Source organism: Pseudophryne corroboree, chromosome 3, assembly GCF_028390025.1.
Source record: "Pseudophryne corroboree isolate aPseCor3 chromosome 3, aPseCor3.hap2, whole genome shotgun sequence".
Classification (NCBI taxonomy): domain Eukaryota; kingdom Metazoa; phylum Chordata; class Amphibia; order Anura; family Myobatrachidae; genus Pseudophryne; species Pseudophryne corroboree.
The window spans coordinates 664,930,156-664,948,241 of NC_086446.1; the positions used below are offsets into that span (position 1 = coordinate 664,930,156).

The 18,086-nt window shown below is 42.4% G+C and overlaps 1 protein-coding gene across 14 annotated transcripts in view; it reads left to right on the forward strand.

The window, feature by feature from the left end:
• Positions 1–18,086, forward strand: part of LOC135056544 (deleted in malignant brain tumors 1 protein-like) — a 244,276-nt gene that overhangs the window by 215,817 nt on the left and 10,373 nt on the right. For all 14 annotated transcript variants that reach the window (XM_063961862.1, XM_063961863.1, XM_063961867.1 and 11 more), the window contains 3 exons: positions 1,624–1,838; positions 3,328–3,503; positions 6,453–6,841. In XM_063961862.1, the coding sequence (XP_063817932.1) occupies positions 1,624–1,838; positions 3,328–3,503; positions 6,453–6,841 (780 nt within the window). The remainder of the gene's footprint in view (positions 1–1,623; positions 1,839–3,327; positions 3,504–6,452; positions 6,842–18,086) is intronic.

The following is an 18,086-nucleotide window of genomic DNA, read 5'->3' on the forward strand; positions in this document are numbered from 1 at the left end:
CAGCAGTGCCAGATACACAAATAATGCCTCCCAGCAGTGCCAGATACACAAATAATGCCCCCCAGCAGTGCTAGATACACAAGTAATGCCCCTCAGCAGTGCCAGATACACAAGTAATGCCTCTCAGCATTGCCAGATACACAAATTATGCCTCCCAGCAGTGCCAGATACACAAATAATGTCCCTCAGTAGTGCCAGTTTCACAAATAATGCCCCTCAGCAGTTCCACATACACAAATTATGCCCCTCAGCAGTGCCAGATACACAAATAATGCCCGCCAGCAGTGCCAGATACACAAATTATGCCTCCCAGCAGTACCAGATACACAAATAATGTCCCTCAGCAGTGCCAGTTTCACAAATAATGCCCCTCAGCAGTTCCACATACACAAATTATGCCCCTCAGCAGTGCCAGATACACAAATAATGCCCGCCAGCAGTGCCAGATACACAAATAATGCCCCTCAGCAGTGCCAGATACACAATTAGTGCCCCTCAGCAGTGCCAGATACACAAATAATGCCCCTCAGCAGTGCCAGATACACAATTAGTGCCCCCCAGCAGTGCCACATAAACAATTAGTGCCCCCCAGCAGTGCAAGATACACAAATAATGCCCCTCAGCAGTTCCACATACACAAATGATGCCCCTCAGCAGTGCCAGATACACAAATAATGCCCCCCAGCAGTGCCAGATACACAAATAATGCACCCCAGCAGTGCCAGATACACAAATAATGCCCCCAGCAGTGCCAGATACACAATGAGTGCCCCCCAGCAGTGCCAGATACACAAATAATGCCCCTCAGCAGTGCCAGATACACAACTAGTGCCCCCCAGCAGTGCCACATATACAATTAGTGCCCCCCAGCAGTGCTACATATACAATCAGTGCCTCCCAGCAGTGCCAGATATACAATTAATGACCCCCAGCAGTGCCAGATATACAAATAATGTCTACCCCCCAGCAGTGCAAGATACACAAATAATGCCTTCCCCCCCAGCAGTGCTCCCAATTGTTGCCCCCCACATGCGCCGCTGTGTTTGAGGGGAGGAGATGAGGAGAGTCCACTGGCAGGCAGCCACAGTGCGTCTCCACGCTCTGAAGTAAGTACCCACGGCGGTGCTGCTGACATCTCTGACCATGAGCCGCGCGGCCATTTGAGATAGAGAGGCGTGAGCTCTGATTGGCCGGCGGTCTGCAATATATTTCAAATGGCCGCGTGGTGCACGGTCGGAGACGTCAGCAGCACCGCCATGGGTACTTACTTCAGAGCGAGGAGACGCCCTGTGGCTGCCTGCCAGTGGACTCTCCTCATCGCCGCCGAGAGCTATCTAGGAAGCGGTGCCGAACTACCCGTCACTCTCGAGTGACGAGTTGGCGACCGCTGATTTAAATTATATTATAATATCTGTGCAATTATATCAGAATTAGAAAATATTTTGTTAGGATTGTGCAGAGACTTTATTTAAATTTGGATTCAATGTGTAGAAAATGTAGCTGCTACATAAATAATGCTAAGTCATTATGAACATGGTAAGAGTCCATTTATGAAATGATCTCAGTATTTTTTTCTGTAGTTTGTTTTCTTTGATAAAATGTCCTTGTAATTCTTTTGACCAGGTTGAAGAATTCCATGTCATGTCATTCTTCTTTATTGTCGGTTTATGATGGAAGTCCACGTGGATCACCATTACTTGGACAACTGTGCAAGACAAGCACTCGCAATTTCATTTCTTCATCAAACAGCTTAAGCATCATTTACTCCAGGATTAATGGAGGGCCAAGCTTGGATTTCTCTGCTTCATATTATGCTGACACGCCTAGCAACCAAAATAGTAATTTAGATTACTACAAATAAGTATCAAAATACATATTTTTCTGTTTCATGTTTCATTAAATATGAGCAAATGAATGTGTCAAAAGATGAAAGTGATAAAAAAAACTTAATGAATGAACATTCATTGTAACTGACGTAAACAAGTAGTAATACAGCAATATAATTATGGTACTCACTGTCAAGCAAATAACAGGAGTAAGCACCATCACATGATCTTAGAATTATATTGAATAGGTTTAGAGATGCAAATTAAAATATACAACATGAAACTTGGCAATAATTGTTATTTGACAGAATATCCTGATTTAAAAAAACATATTAGGAAAATTCTTACAAAACTAGAAAAAAATGTTATCCATTAATGGGAATTTCTAAATGGAAAAAAAAACATAATACCCATTCTTTTATTTGAAAAACTTGCTTTTAATAATCCACAAATTATTCAGCAATTAGAAAGAATTAAAGAAAGGAAGAAAGACTGCCTTGCCACAGTTCACTTATACATGGGTGTACAGTGTATAAAATACAGTACAACATTAATTTCAACTTTAATAATACTGTATCTCTGAAGATTTTGTTTTAAAATGTTGCATTTCTTTAAATATATTTAAAAAAAATAATTATTACTTTTGGTAAACCTAACAAATGGGTATTTGTGGAATGTGTAATATGTTTACTATAATTGCTTTTCTATGAATTTAGGTTTACATTTAATAATCTTCCTACATTAATTTATTTGTTCTATGATGGTGATTGAACTATAGAGGCATAATAATAATAATAATAATAATAATAATAATAATAGGTGTCTGCAATTATACGAGACTGTGAAACCAAACAGTGAATAATCAAAGTTGATACAATGAATAAATTAGTCCACACCATTGAGCAAAAGTAATTCAGGCTTAAGTTAGATAATTTGCTACTGTGTGTATACCATGATTTTTATGAAAAATGTGCAAATTAAATGGATTAAAATAATTAAGGATTCTCCTTAATACATTATGGAGGCTATTCAGAGGTGAATGCATCATGATTGACAGGCAGCGGACGTCTGGGGCGGCGACACAACGTTGAGGGGGAGTGGACCTGGAAACGCATGTATGTCATGTATGTTTTGGGGTCTGGCCAATGATGTCGTCTGCGTTTCCTGAGATCGGAAACATGGCAGCGGTGTACACAGCCAAGCTGCTTGTGCAGGGGATAAAAGCTCTATTTGAGGTTTTTGCGATGTGATTTTTTTGGGATACTATCGCAATTAAATTGCGTTCACATTGCTGGGTGGTGCTACACATGCTGGACGGCCTTGCCCTGTACTAAGCGACCCCAGCATGTGATTTCAGTGGTCGCAGTTTTTGCTAAGTTAGCAAAAGCTACGACCAACTCTGAATAATCCCCTATGTTTGCAAATACCTAGCTGTGCATATCCTGAAATGTTTATACTATAAATTACTAATAACAATTCTGGGATTTTTATCTGCTTGCAGTCATTCTCTCATGCTATTCAGACTACATGGATGTGCGGATATCTCTTAGGTATCTTCAATCTCTGGGACATAGTATAAATGATATTTATCTAAATGATCCTGCATGCCGCCCTCGGGTTATGTCAGAATGGTTGGAGTTTCACATCCCCTATCAGAGATGTTTAACAATGATGCAGGTAGGAAAGTATACGACTCCTATATATCTACCTATCTTATCATTATCTCATCATTATGCAGAAACACGGACGCTGGAAAGGACCACAAATCACCTGAACATTTTTTGGATTAATCAAAGTTTTTTTTGACCTTCAGCTGTACTATATTAATGATTTGTTGTTTTATCATTTGTTTGGTAACATAAAGTGTTTTTATTTTTTCTTGTGCCAATGTTTCCAGGTTCATGATTAAAAAACATATACATCAAGTTTTATATACTAGTATATAGATATTCACAAAGCTTCTAGCACATTCATGAATAATCCAATGGTGATGTACAGGGTATGTAGTTACTATCCCGGCGGTCGGGATCCTGGCGGTCAGAATACCAACGCTGGGATCCCACCTGCTGAGAATGCTGACAGCTGCACCAAGGCTATTCCCACTCATGGGTGTCCACGACACTCATAGAGTTGGAAAAGAACCCGGGAGAGGCACAGCGAGGCAAGTGCAGCTTCTAGAGCTCACCCCGCTGCTGGCATTCTGGCGGCCAGGATCCCAGGGTCGATATTCTGACCTTAGGGAACACGATCAATGGGATTCCATACCCAGCCCAATTTATTATAAATGTTATATTTTATACTAATCAGAAGTGTGCCCCCACAAAGTTTTTTTTCTATCTTTTCTGCCTACCTGCAGAATTGATCCCCTTCCCATTTTATTTTAATGTCTGGGGTAGTTGGTCCCTATGACACCATGAGGCAGATGTACTAAGCCTTGGAGAGGTATAAAGTGGAGAGAAAAAAAATACCAACAAATTAGTTCCTAACTATAATTTTTTAAACATAGCCTGTAACATGGTAGTCAGGAGCTGATTGGGTTGTAATTTATCTCTCTCCTTTTCATCTCTCTGAAGGCTTTGATAAATCTCCCCCCATGTCAGGGTGCTTTGTGTAGAACTAATATTATGAAAGTTACTTTCAGCTGCTTCACAGTTTGATGCATGTTTTTCTAGAGGGAGGTTTAAAAATAATTAATGTTGCAGGTTGAATAATTTAAATGGAGGTTTCCCACCCAATGTTAACCTGCCCCTTAATTTTGCAAATAGGAGTTTGCCAATGGAACTTTCCATTTGATCATTGTGGGATCCAGATTTATTGAAAACTCCTTAAGAGTATTCTACTAAATATGTACAAATAGAGCACATTTCCTTTAGATGAATGGTGGGATTTGGTGACAGTCTAATAGGTCATGTTGGGGAATGTGTTCCATGATAGGAGAGTGTTCAGTAAGTTGGGGTTTTCTAAAAGTGGACAACTTCTTTTAATGTGTTATACTTGTACAATGGGGTCATTCCGACCCGTTCGCACACAGCGACGCAACGTTGCCCGGTGACAGGGGTCGCCGGGTTATGTGCGGCTACCGACGGACGATTGACAGGAAGGAGGCGTGGATGGGCGGATCCGGACTGTTGCAGACCGTTTTCGGGGAGAGGTGAGTATAACACAGGCGTGTCCAGCACAACGGAGGGCGGAGGAGTGATGTCAAAGCCTGGCCCATCATAGCTGGATCCATCGCACAGGGTAAGTATGTCCAGCCCTTGTCTACTTCTGCTTGAATTTTTTTTAGCTTAGCAGGGCTGCACAAGCGATCGCAGTCCTGCTAAGCTAAAGTACACTCCCCCATAGGCGTGGACTATTGATTGCAGCAGCGGCTAAAAGTTGCTGGCTGCGATCAACTCGGAATGACCACCAATAGTCTATATTGCTTGTGGGGTCAAATATCTTAGCTATTTAGAACATGCTGTCTGACATTTATGCTGTCAATTATAGTACAGTACTATTGTCACACTTCACAGTGGTAACTAATTTGTAATTTATCCAACAGCCCGGGGAGCCCACATGTGGCCATCTTCTACATGATACTGTATTTTCAGAAAGATGATGTATACATCAAAGATAAGAGAGGTTTTCACAAAGTTCCAGAGTTTTTGTAATCTCATGCTGTATCTCATTCTGAATATATCATCTGAAAGATAGGTGCCCACAGCAAGTACATATAACTTCTGCTTTGCACCCAGTGGGGGCTATACTGGATGCAAAGTGTGCATGTTGGGGCCCACTTCACACGGGAGCCTATGCACTGGCGTCACAAGGTGGGTGCGGGGGGTGCGGCCCGCACCCAGGTGTCACCCGCCGAGGGGTGAAACCAAATTGACAGCTCCTGTTCAGTGACAGGAGTTGGGTGCTGCACTGTAACATTACGTGCAGCAACCCGGCTCCTGTCACTGTGCAGGAGAAGGCAACAGAGACACACTAGTCTCCAGGGGCAGCCCGCACTTCCCGGACCCCCGGAGTGATGAAAATGCAAGTCGGGGTGTGAAGCCACGCCCCTACGTAAAGCCACGCCCCCAGAGGGCACTTTCTTGGCCACGCCCCTCACACAAAGCCACGCCCCTTTGCGGCATCGGCCGCATCGGGTATAAAAGATGTGAGTGACGCCTCTGAGCCTATGTGCACACATTCTACCCATCATAGATCCACCACTGTACTGCAGGTTATATATTCTTAAATATTGTGTCTCAAAGATTTCACGGGTTGGTTAATAGAAGGTGAAGTACTCATTTCAAGAATGTTCCCTTTCTAGTACATTATGTTATGTTCCCATCTTCTTTTCATTTTCAGATGCTTTTTAATTTGTGATAATAAAAAATAAAATTGTTGCAAACACCAGTGCAGGGAAAATTCTCATTCTCTTTTGTCTTGTGAGCTCCTCGATTGCGCCCAAAACATAAAACACAGCTAACACCAATAGTGCATATCTTTATGTTTAATAACATTACAATAAGCAAAGTACTATACTGTAATTTGAAAATATGTTATAATACCTGTAGATGAAGGAAAAGTATATGCAAAGTAAGACGTATAGCTATTGTATAATCACCAATTCACATAAAATTATTTTTGCAGGTGGAAAATGACACTTTCAGTTATACCAACACCTTGTCCACCTACTCATTAGACACTGAAGTCATTTACAGGAATAGATTAAGTCAAACCCTGAAGTGTCGGATTTATCAACATGCTGTAGTAGAAGGCTTGTACTTTGCTGATGACACGACAAAGAACACATTCATTCAGTATGGCCTTTACTCTGCCATCCTGACATTTTTTCAGTCTTCAAGTTTCATATATCCAGTGAACCGTTATCCATTCTATGTGGAGCTGAATCAGGATTTGTTCCTGCAAGCCACCTTAAACACATCCAATCCTGATCTGAAGCTGTTTGTAGAAACATGTGTGTCATCTCCTAACAAGTTTGACTTTACAAGAAATGTTTATTTCATCATTCGCAATGGGTAAGTAACATTACTATTTTCACAGTTGCTTTGTTTTTTGCTTAATGTGTTCAACGAAAAACACTAAAATGAACTTGTGAAATTTAAATTCTATGACAAAAACAGGTCCCACGCAAGCTCTGTGTATTGTCCCCTTATATATTTGTAGATGTTGATCATATCCCCTCTTAGTCTCTGCTTTTCCAATGTAAACATGCCTAGTCTTTCAAGCCTTTCCTTGTATTCCATCGTCTCCATGCCCTTAATTAGTTTGGTCGCCCTCCTCTGAACCTTTTCTAGCTCCAGGATAACCTTTTTGTAGTACGGTGCCCAGAATTGTACACAGTATTCCAGGTGTGGCCTCACTAGTGATTTATATAACGGGAGTTTAATACTCTCGTCCCTAGCATCAATACCCCGTTTTATGCATGCTAATATCTTATTAACCTTCTTTGCTGCAGTCCTACTTTGGGTACTACTGCTTAGTTTGCTATCTATGAGGACACCTAAGTCCTTTTCCAGTACAGAATCCCCTAATTTTACCCCATTTAGTAGGTAGGTGTAATTTTTGTTCTTGTTACCACAGTGCATTACCTGACACTTGTCTGTGTTGAAGCGCATTCTCCATTTGGCTGCCCATGCTTCTAATTTAACTAAGTCGTTCTGCAGAGACTCGGCATCCTCCTCTGTATTTATAGCCTTACACAATTTGGTATCATCTGCAAAAATTGACACCATGCTCTCTAGACCTTCTGTTAGGTCGTTAATGAAAATATTGAACAATAGCGGTCCTAATACTGAGCCTTGCGGCACACCACTTAGCACTTCAGTCCAAGTTGAAAAAGATCCATTAACCACAATTCGCTGCTCCCTATTATCTAACCAGTTTTTGACCCAAGTGCATATAGCCCTGATTCTTGTAGCTTGTAGATAAGTCTCATGTGTGCTACAGTATCGAACGCTTTGGCAAAGTCTAAAAAGATTACATCCACGTCTTTACCCTGATCTAGGTTTGCGCTTACTGTTTCATAAAAGCCAAGTAAGTTGGTTTGACAGGATCTGTCCTTCATAAACCCATGTTGATTCCTTTTAATGACCTTATTGACTTCAAGGAACTTCTGAATACTATCTCTTAGAATACCTTCCAATACTTTCCCCACTATAGATGTAAGACTAACTGGTCTATAATTACCTGGTTCAGCTTTACTTCCCTTTTTGAATATAGGCACTACTTCCGCTATACGCCAGTCTTTGGGAACCATACCTGATATAACTGAATCCTTAAAGATCAAAAATAGCGGTTTTGCCAGTTCAGAGTGAAGCTCCATTAGAACCCTTGGGTGAATACCATCGGGCCCTGGTGATTTATTAATCTTTAAATGTTTTAATCGGTCACAGACTACTTCCTCGCTTAAATAAGTATCTATCAGTGGGATATTCTCATTATTGAGATTGTGTGTCCGTCCCTGAATTGGGTCCTCTCTAGTAAATACTGTTGAAAAAAACTCATTTAGTGTGTCCGCTATGTCATTATCATTTTTGCTTAAGACTCCCAACTTGTCTTTTAAAGGGCCTATACTCTCCTTCTTTAATCTCTTGCTATTAATGTATTTAAAGAATTTTTTGGGATTCGTTTTGCTTTTCTTTGCTACTAGTTTTTCAGTTTCTACTTTAGCCACTCTTATTTCCTTTTTGCAAATTTTGTTACATTCCTTATAGTGCTGAAATGACTCTGCTTCCCCGTCAGATTTGTATTTTTTAAATGCTCGCCTTTTCTTGCCCATAAGTTCCTTAATCTTTTTGTTAAGCCACATCGGTTTATGATTTTTATTCCTTTTTTTGCTGCTCATAGGAATAAATTTGAGTGTATTTTTAGCTAGCAGGAATTTTAGTACCTCCCATTTCTCCATAGTATTTTTTCCTAAAAACAAACCTTCCCGTTCAATATCCCTGAAAAATACCCTCATCTTTTCAAAATTTGCTTTGCTAAAATGTAGAGTCCTAGTTGAGCCAGTATAGGGCTGTTTATAGAAACTGATATTATTGAATGTGACCATATTGTGGTCGCTGTTTCCTATAGGTTCCCCTACTATAATACCTGATACCAAATCCCCATTGTTTGTTAATACCAGGTCTAAGATTGCATTGTACCTAGTTGGTTCCTCAATTAGTTGGACTAAGTAGTTATCATTAAGTGTGTTTAAAAACATATTGCCCCTAGCAGTATCACATGAATCGTTTTTCCAGTTTATCTCTGGATAGTTAAAATCTCCCATCACTACTATGTCTCCTACTCCTGCTGCTCTTTCAATTTGCTTTAGTAACAATTCCTCATCAGATACGTTGATACCAGGCGGCCTATAGCATACACCCAATACTAACTTTTTTATTCCTTTTTCCCCGCATGCAATTTCTACCCATAATGTCTCGACAGTGTCTACAGTCCCCTCCTGAATATCTTCCCGTATATCAGGTTTTAAAAACGGCTTTACGTAAAGACACACCCCTCCACCCTTTTTATTTAGTCTGTCTCTCCTAAACAGTGTATAGCCCTCTAGATTGACTGTCCAATCATGAGATTTGTCCCACCAAGTTTCAGTAATGCCTATAATATCATACTGTTTGCTTGCTGCAAGTATTTCTAGTTCACCCTTATTACCAGTAATGCTTCTGGCGTTTACATAAATACAACTAAGATAAGTATTTTCCCTTGCGTTAGGGACATCTTTCACCTTATGTAGCAATGATGACCTGTAATCGTCATTGGTTAGTGCTTTGGTAAAATCTCTTTTAGTACCCCTGTTAGTAACCTTACCGCCTGCTCTTACCCTCCCCCCAACTTCTCCCCCATTTCGTTTACTATCGCCATCCCCACTATTCTCACTGCATGACTCGTAGTTTCTAGCTAAACACTCCCCCCAGGCTCCTAGTTTAAAATCTCCTCCAACCTTCTAACCATGCTTCCCCCCAGCACCGCTGCCCCCTCAGTCAGTTGCAATCCGTCACGACAAAAGAGATGGCGCCTGACTGAGAAGTCCGCCCAGTGTTCCAGGAACACAAACCCCTCCTTCCTGCACCAATCCCTAAGCCACACATTTACCTCCCTAATATCCCTCTGCCTCCCTGGACTAGCGTGTGGCACGGGTAATAATTCCGAGAATATTACCTTAGATGTCCTTGCCTTCAGTTTCTTTCCTAAGTCCCTATAGTCTTTCTTAAGGACATCCCACCTTCCGCTAACTTTTGTGACATACCCCTAATTTCTAGCCCAGTGGCAGTAAAAGTAAATACTCACTGACACTGTATTGTGATTTGTCATTGTTAAGTATTTTCTCTTACCCCTAAACTCTGTGGTCTGCTGAGCCAGAATTGAGCTAAAAATTCATGGGATACCCACTGATCCTTAGGGCATGAAATTCCATTATCTACTGAAAGCCCATATTATCACCATAGTAGCTAACAATAATAACATCAGTACATGGCATGATATTTAGATGAACACTAGAAAATGGCCATAATACATAGTATAGCAATAGTACAATAAAATAGCAAATCAAAACAATCTGCAATGTATGAAGACACTACATGAACAGAATAATATTGAAAATATGACCAACGCAATCATTGTTAGTTGGCAGATGGAAATGAGTGCAGACTCCCATAATTCTTTCTGTCAGTCAGTCATACAGATGGGTCCTCTGTTATCTTGGCTTGCTGAGGCGTTAGTCACGATCAGGCATACACAGCATGCCTGGGCGCAAGGAAGCGCGTTTAGTCATAGGGAGGAACACAGAGCATTTGGTGTTACCTTTCAGTGTAATACATGCGATCATCCACCAGATGTCACTTTCTAAAATCACCAATGCGCATGCGTGTGGTCTCCATTAAAATACAATACTGTACTACAGCGTAAGAACTACTTTACTGGTCCATTTCATTATTCTACATTATGCTACAGTATGCCATACAGTCTATAACAGTACATACAGTACAGACGCAAATAGTACAGCATATACAGATGCAAATGAATGTATTATAGGTACAGTATGGTCTATTGATGTTAGGGATATGTGAGTGTCCAAATCTCGTAGTATTAAGTATAATGGGGAGAGATAATAGCTCCTCCCTAAGTTCCTGGATGCCAAATCACTGTGCTTAGCGTCTCTGTACAGTATTTTGTATTTGAGTACTAAATAGCACAAACAGCTTGTAACATACAGCGGCAAGTGTTATCTTTCTAAGTATAATTGGGAGAGATAAAAGCTCCTCCCTAATTTCCTGAATGCCAAATCACTGTGCTTAGCGTCTCTGTACAGTATTTTCTATTTGAGTACTAAATAGCACGAACAGCTTGTAACATACTCTGCTGTAATGGTTACAGCAGCAATTGTTACCTTTAGAAGTATAATGGAGAGAGATAAAAGCTCTCCATAAGTTCCTGGATGCCAAATCATCGTGTTTAGAATTTCTGTACTGTATTTTGCATTTGAGTACTGAATAGCATGAACAGCTTGCAATGTACAGCGACAAGTGTTATCTTTATAAGTCTAATGAAGAGAGATAAAAGCTCCTCCCTAAGTTCCTGGTCACCAAGTCACTGTCCTCAGTATCTCTGTACAGTATTTTCTATTTGAGTACTAAATAGCACAAACAGCTTGTAACATACTCTGCTGTAATGGCGGGTGGTCTTCAGTTTGCTCTACTGTCGGGATCCCGGCGCACAGTATACTGGCGCCGAAATCCCAACAGCCGGCATACCGACACTTATTCTCCCTCTTGGGGGTCCACAACCCCCTGGATGCGCGCCACCATGCCCATGGTGTGGCGAGCGCAGGGAGCCCGCAAAGGGCTCATTTGCGCTTGCCACACTGTTGGTATGCCGGCGGTCATGATCCCTGCGCCGGTATGCTGGTCACCGGGAGCCCGGCTGCCGGCATACCATACTACACCCGTAATGGTTACAGCGACAAGTGTTATCTTTCTAAGTATACTGGGGAAAGATAAAAGCTCTTTACTAAGTTCCTGGATGCCAAGATCCTTAGTATCTATCTCTGTATAGTATTTTCTATTTGAGTACTAAATAGCACGAACAGCTTGTAACGTACTCTGCTGTAATGGCTACAGCAACAAGTGTTATCTTTATAAGTATAATGAGGAGAGATAAAAGCTCCTCCCTAAGTTCCTTGATGCCAAATCACCATGCTTAACCGTTTCCCTGTGCGGTGTCACATAAACTAGTGGTTGGTCTACCCCGAAAGCCAAGAGTCTCCTCTTTTGTATGGTACCAGTCCCGAGTCTCTGGGACACCTAGATATACTAGAGATATCAGGACGCAAAGTGACCCATTTTTTCATAGACTATAATAGACCCGTTAATTCAGACCCACCATGGGATCCAACACTTGCCATGAGCCTTGTGGGGTCACAGAAACTTGGGGTTGGTATCTTCCAGTAGTTAATAATATCTCCTTCCATACCAATCCAATTCAGAGCAGAATGGACCATCAGAATCCTAGATATAAAGCTTTAAGCCCATTTTAATTGAATTTAATTTAATAGTTCACATAAACCGAACATCAATGGACCATTGCTTTAACACATTCGTTTGTGTCTGTACACATAATTTTTATTTATTGATTTATTGGGGTTTTTTTGGGACTCGACAGACAATTAATATTTTTGACAGAGTCTCTGAACTCTGCTGGTTAATCCCCCCTCACCCTTTCCCTCCCCTTTATACCATTAAGGGACTTGGACACTCATATTTCAGAACACGGTATTAAGCCACCACCTCCCCCTACCCCCATCTCACTTCCCCCCTGGGAGCCTGCACAGTTCATACAGTAGACAGGGATGGAGGTCAGGTTAGAATAAATGTATAACACAATACTGTACTGTTTATAAACATCAGATAGAGAACTGCAGTCTTATGTGTAATAGATGAACAAATGGTACAGTAGCAGTAATCCCTTCTCATAAAGTACATATGAGTTGCTCCTGCAGATTTACCCTGATTTATGTGAAACCTGTGTGCACCCTTCCATTGAATGTATTTCAATGGATTACACAGAAAAAAAATTATAAAGTGAATGTCAGGGGGATAAAAAATATAGATTGGCACTTTGGGAATTGAACCTGGAACTCTCAGCGTGGGAGGCGGGATCCTTCACCGCTAGCCCACGTTGCTGCATGGGAGATACACTAGTTCATGTGAAAAAGTAATGCAAGCAGCGATTCCTTCCCAGTGGTGTTCGTTTATGCCGTTAGGGGACTCGGATGCTGATTTAGTGCACTGTACATACTTTAAAGTCAATGAGCTACATTATTCATTTCACACATTAGTTGCGTCTGCATACACAAGTGTTTTAACACGTTCATTTGCGTCTGAATAAACTATTTTTATAGTTTATTCAGTTTATTTTAGAGAGAGCAAAGGGGGCAGAAGAGAGCAGTGCTGTTTGTGTAGGTGTGCTGTGTCAGTCACTGTGTAGGGCTCTGCACAGTACAACAATGCACTGACTAGCATACTGTGGCTGTGTATTGCTGTACACTACTGCTATATAGCTCTGTGTGATCCAAAGCCAAAAATATATTTAATTTAATTGGTTCGTCACTCAGAACTGCGGCTGCCATACACTAACACTACTGCTATATCTGTGTGTGATCCAAAGTAAAAAATATATTTAATTTGTGTGTCACTCTGATTACTAGCACTGCGGCTGCCGTACACTACTGCTATATAGCCTGTGTGTGTGATCCAGAGCAAAAAATATATTTCTATTGGTGCGTCACTCAGTGATGACTACCAGTACTGCCGTACACTGCTGCTATATGGGGGTAATTCAGACTGGATCCCTGCAGCGGCAGTGATCGCAGCCTGAACTATTTTGCGGAGTGTGCACGTGCAGCGGCCGCACTGCGCGTGTGCACCCCAGAAGCCCAGTGAGATGCTATCAGCATCTCACTGGCTGCGATCACCTCTGCCTGATTGACAGGCAGAGGCGGTTGCTGGGCTGGAGGGGGCATGCCAAAGGCATTAGAACGCCGTTGGGAGGGCGCGGTCCGGACAACAGAGGCATGTCCAGACCATTGGGGAGGCGGGCCTTGGTGGCTGCATGGCATCACAAGCAGCAACTGCAACCTGGACAAAAGCATTACCACTGTGCGATGCCTGTGTGTGGGGGGGCAGGTCCTGACATGCGGGGTGGACTAGCCCTGTGCTGGGCATCCCCTCGTGTGTTAGAGTAAATGATCGTAGATGTGCTAAATTTAGCACATCTACGATCAACTCTGAATTACCCCCATATCCTCTGTGTGTGTGATCCAGAGAAAAAATATATTTCTATTGATGCGTCACTCTGACTACTAGTACAGAGGCTGCCGTATACTACTACCATATATCCTCTGTGTGTGATCCAAAGCCAAAAATATATTTCTATTATGTATTTGAAAGGGGTGCTCTGTCTGCTGTATCTGAAAGGGGTGAACTATCGAACCATCCAGGGGCCCCGCCCCAGTGTAAAATTAAAATAATAAAAGCTAAAAACAAAAAGCCTAAAATTATAATTCTAAAAAAATATATATCTATTCTCCTGTATTGCAATAAGTAAATTCCAGTGGAGAAAGGATTGCAAACTGCTCTTACAGTACTACCAATCATACCCAAAACAACCTTACCTGGGTGCTTTTCAAAAAATAAAAAATAAAAAAATAAATAGATAGATAGATAGATAGATAGATAAGGTAGAAAGCAGTGGCACTCTCAGGCTTTAGGAATTAATATACACAGGACACGGCGGTCTCTGCTTTAGATATCGACGTTTCAATAATTTAATATCGTCATCAGGATCCTGATGACGATATTAAATTATCGAAACGTCGATATGTAAAGCAGAGACCGCCGTGTCCTGTGTATATTAATTCCTAAAGCCTGAGAGTGCCACTGCTTTCTACCTTGTACATAGTCGAGAGACTTACCTTGGAGGCACCTGGGTATTTGTTGTATCTTGGAGAGAGTGCCGGCCTTCACATCCCTATATATACAGATGTAGCCACCTTTATCTTGACTGTTTCTCCGCCGAGACGGGCGTTTAGTCACGCTAATGCGATAGCTGAGTTTCATCACAGGCAGGCGCGTTGAGGCGATCTAGATACTCATCATGCATTACACATCTCCACCACTGTGTCGCTAATGCTCCACTAATCCAGTACTTTCGATCGTACAGTATAGCGGCGGATTGATCTACAGCTCTGGCAATACTGTAGGCGTAACGGGAGGCGGTGGAAAAAGTATGGAGTACTGTACAGTATGTGTATGGAGACGCAACTACAGTAATTGTGTAAAAGGAAGAATGTACAGTACAATGTATAAACACCGTGCTTTTAAAATATATGAGCGTCTGAGTTCGCTAATGCATAATGGGAATGGAGGACTAGCAGGAGGCGGAGGAAAACACCGTGCTTTACAAATGCGAGCGTCCGAGTCCTCTAAGGCATAAACCAACAGCAATGGGGCGGAGGCCGGCCGCTGTTTGCAGTACTTTCACACATGAAATTGGAAATCTCTCATGAGGCGTCGTGGGCTAGGGGTGAAGGCTCCCACCTCCCTCGCTGGGGGTCCAGGGTTCGAGACCTGATGTGCTTTCTTTCTTTCTTTTTTTTTTTTTTTTTCTGTAATAATGCACTGTATTATTTTATTTACACTGTAAGACAGTCAATGGAAGGATGCACACAGATTTCACATAAATCAAAGTACATCTGCAGGAGCGATTCTTTACGCTAAATGCACCTAAACAGCGGGAATGAAATGAGTGTATTCTGACGCTACCAACTGAGCAAAACAGTACTGTAGATCTTCAGCGTTTGTGTATTGCACAGGACCTGAATTTCCTCCCTGTGCAGGCCCCCAGGGGGGAAGGGCGATGGGGGTAGGGGGGAGACGATGGAAAATACTGTGCCTTTGAAATGCAATTACATGAGCGTCCGAGTACACTACGGCATACTGTAAACCAACACCAATGGGAAGGAAGTGCCAACCTTATTTTTAATGTGTTCCCGTGACATTCACTTTAAAAAAAAAAAAATTCTCTCCAATACAGTACATCCAATGGAAGGATGCACACAGGTTTCACATACAGTAAATCAAAGTACATCTGCAGGAGCGATTCTTTACGCTAAATGCAACCTACAGTACAGTACTGTAAGTGAGCAAAACAGTACTACAGTGGGCGTTTGTGTATTGCACATGACCAGCATTTGCATTCCCTCCCTGTCTACTGCATGATCTGTGCAGGCTCCCATGGGGGAAGGGCAACAGGCTAGCCGGAGGCGGAGGAAAACACCGTGCTTTACAAATGCGAGCGTCCGAGTCCTCTAAGGCATAAACCAACAGCAATGGGGCGGGGGCCGGCCGCTGTTTGCAGTACTTTCACACATGAAATTGGAAATCTCTCATGAGGCGTCGTGAGCTAGGGGTGAAGGCTCCCACCTCCCTCGCTGGGGGTCCAGGGTTCGAGACCTGATGTGCTTTCTTTCTTTCTTTTTTTTTTTTTTCTGTAATAATGCACTGTATTATTTTATTTACACTGTAAGACAGTCAATGGAAGGATGCACACAGATTTCACATAAATCAAAGTACATCTGCAGGAGCGATTCTTTACGCTAAATGCACCTAAACAGCGGGAATGAAATGAGTGTATTCTGACGCTACCAACTGAGCAAAACAGTACTGTAGATCTTCAGCGTTTGTGTATTGCACAGGACCTGAATTTCCTCCCTGTGCAGGCCCCCAGGGGGGAAGGGCGATGGGGGTAGGGGGGAGACGATGGAAAATACTGTGCCTTTGAAATGCAATTACATGAGCGTCCGAGTACACTACGGCATACTGTAAACCAACACCAATGGGAAGGAAGTGCCAACCTTATTTTTAATGTGTTCCCGTGACATTCACTTTAAAAAAAAAAAATTTCTCTCCAATACAGTACATCCAATGGAAGGATGCACACAGGTTTCACATACAGTAAATCAAAGTACATCTGCAGGAGCGATTCTTTACGCTAAATGCAACCTACAGTACAGTACTGTAAGTGAGCAAAACAGTACTACAGTGGGCGTTTGTGTATTGCACATGACCAGCATTTGCATTCCCTCCCTGTCTACTGCATGATCTGTGCAGGCTCCCATGGGGGAAGGGCAACAGGCTAGCCGGAGGCGGAGGAAAACACCGTGCTTTACAAATGCGAGCGTCCGAGTCCTCTAAGGCATAAACCAACAGCAATGGGGCGGGGGGCGGCCGCTGTTTGCAGTACTTTCACACATGAAATTGGAAATCTCTCATGAGGCGTCGTGAGCTAGGGGTGAAGGCTCCCACCTCCCTTGCTGGGGGTCCAGGGTTCGAGACCTGATGTGCTTTCTTTCTTTCTTTTTTTTTTTCTGTAATAATGCACTGTATTATTTTATTTACACTGTAAGACAGTCAATGGAAGGATGCACACAGATTTCACATAAATCAAAGTACATCTGCAGGAGCGATTCTTTACGCTAAATGCACCTAAACAGCGGGAATGAAATGAGTGTATTCTGACGCTACCAACTGAGCAAAACAGTACTGTAGATCTTCAGCGTTTGTGTATTGCACAGGACCTGAATTTCCTCCCTGTGCAGGCCCCCAGGGGGGAAGGGCGATGGGGGTAGGGGGGAGACGATGGAAAATACTGTGCCTTTGAAATGCAATTACATGAGCGTCCGAGTACACTACGGCATACTGTAAACCAACACCAATGGGAAGGAAGTGCCAACCTTATTTTTAATGTGTTCCCGTGACATTCACTTTAAAAAAAAAAAATTTCTCTCCAATACAGTACATCCAATGGAAGGATGCACACAGGTTTCACATACAGTAAATCAAAGTACATCTGCAGGAGCGATTCTTTACGCTAAATGCAACCTACAGTACAGTACTGTAAGTGAGCAAAACAGTACTACAGTGGGCGTTTGTGTATTGCACATGACCAGCATTTGCATTCCCTCCCTGTCTACTGCATGATCTGTGCAGGCTCCCATGGGGGAAGGGCAACAGGCTAGCCGGAGGCGGAGGAAAACACCGTGCTTTACAAATGCGAGCGTCCGAGTCCTCTAAGGCATAAACCAACAGCAATGGGGCGGGGGCCGGCCGCTGTTTGCAGTACTTTCACACATGAAATTGGAAATCTCTCATGAGGCGTCGTGGGCTAGGGGTGAAGGCTCCCACCTCCCTCGCTGGGGGTCCA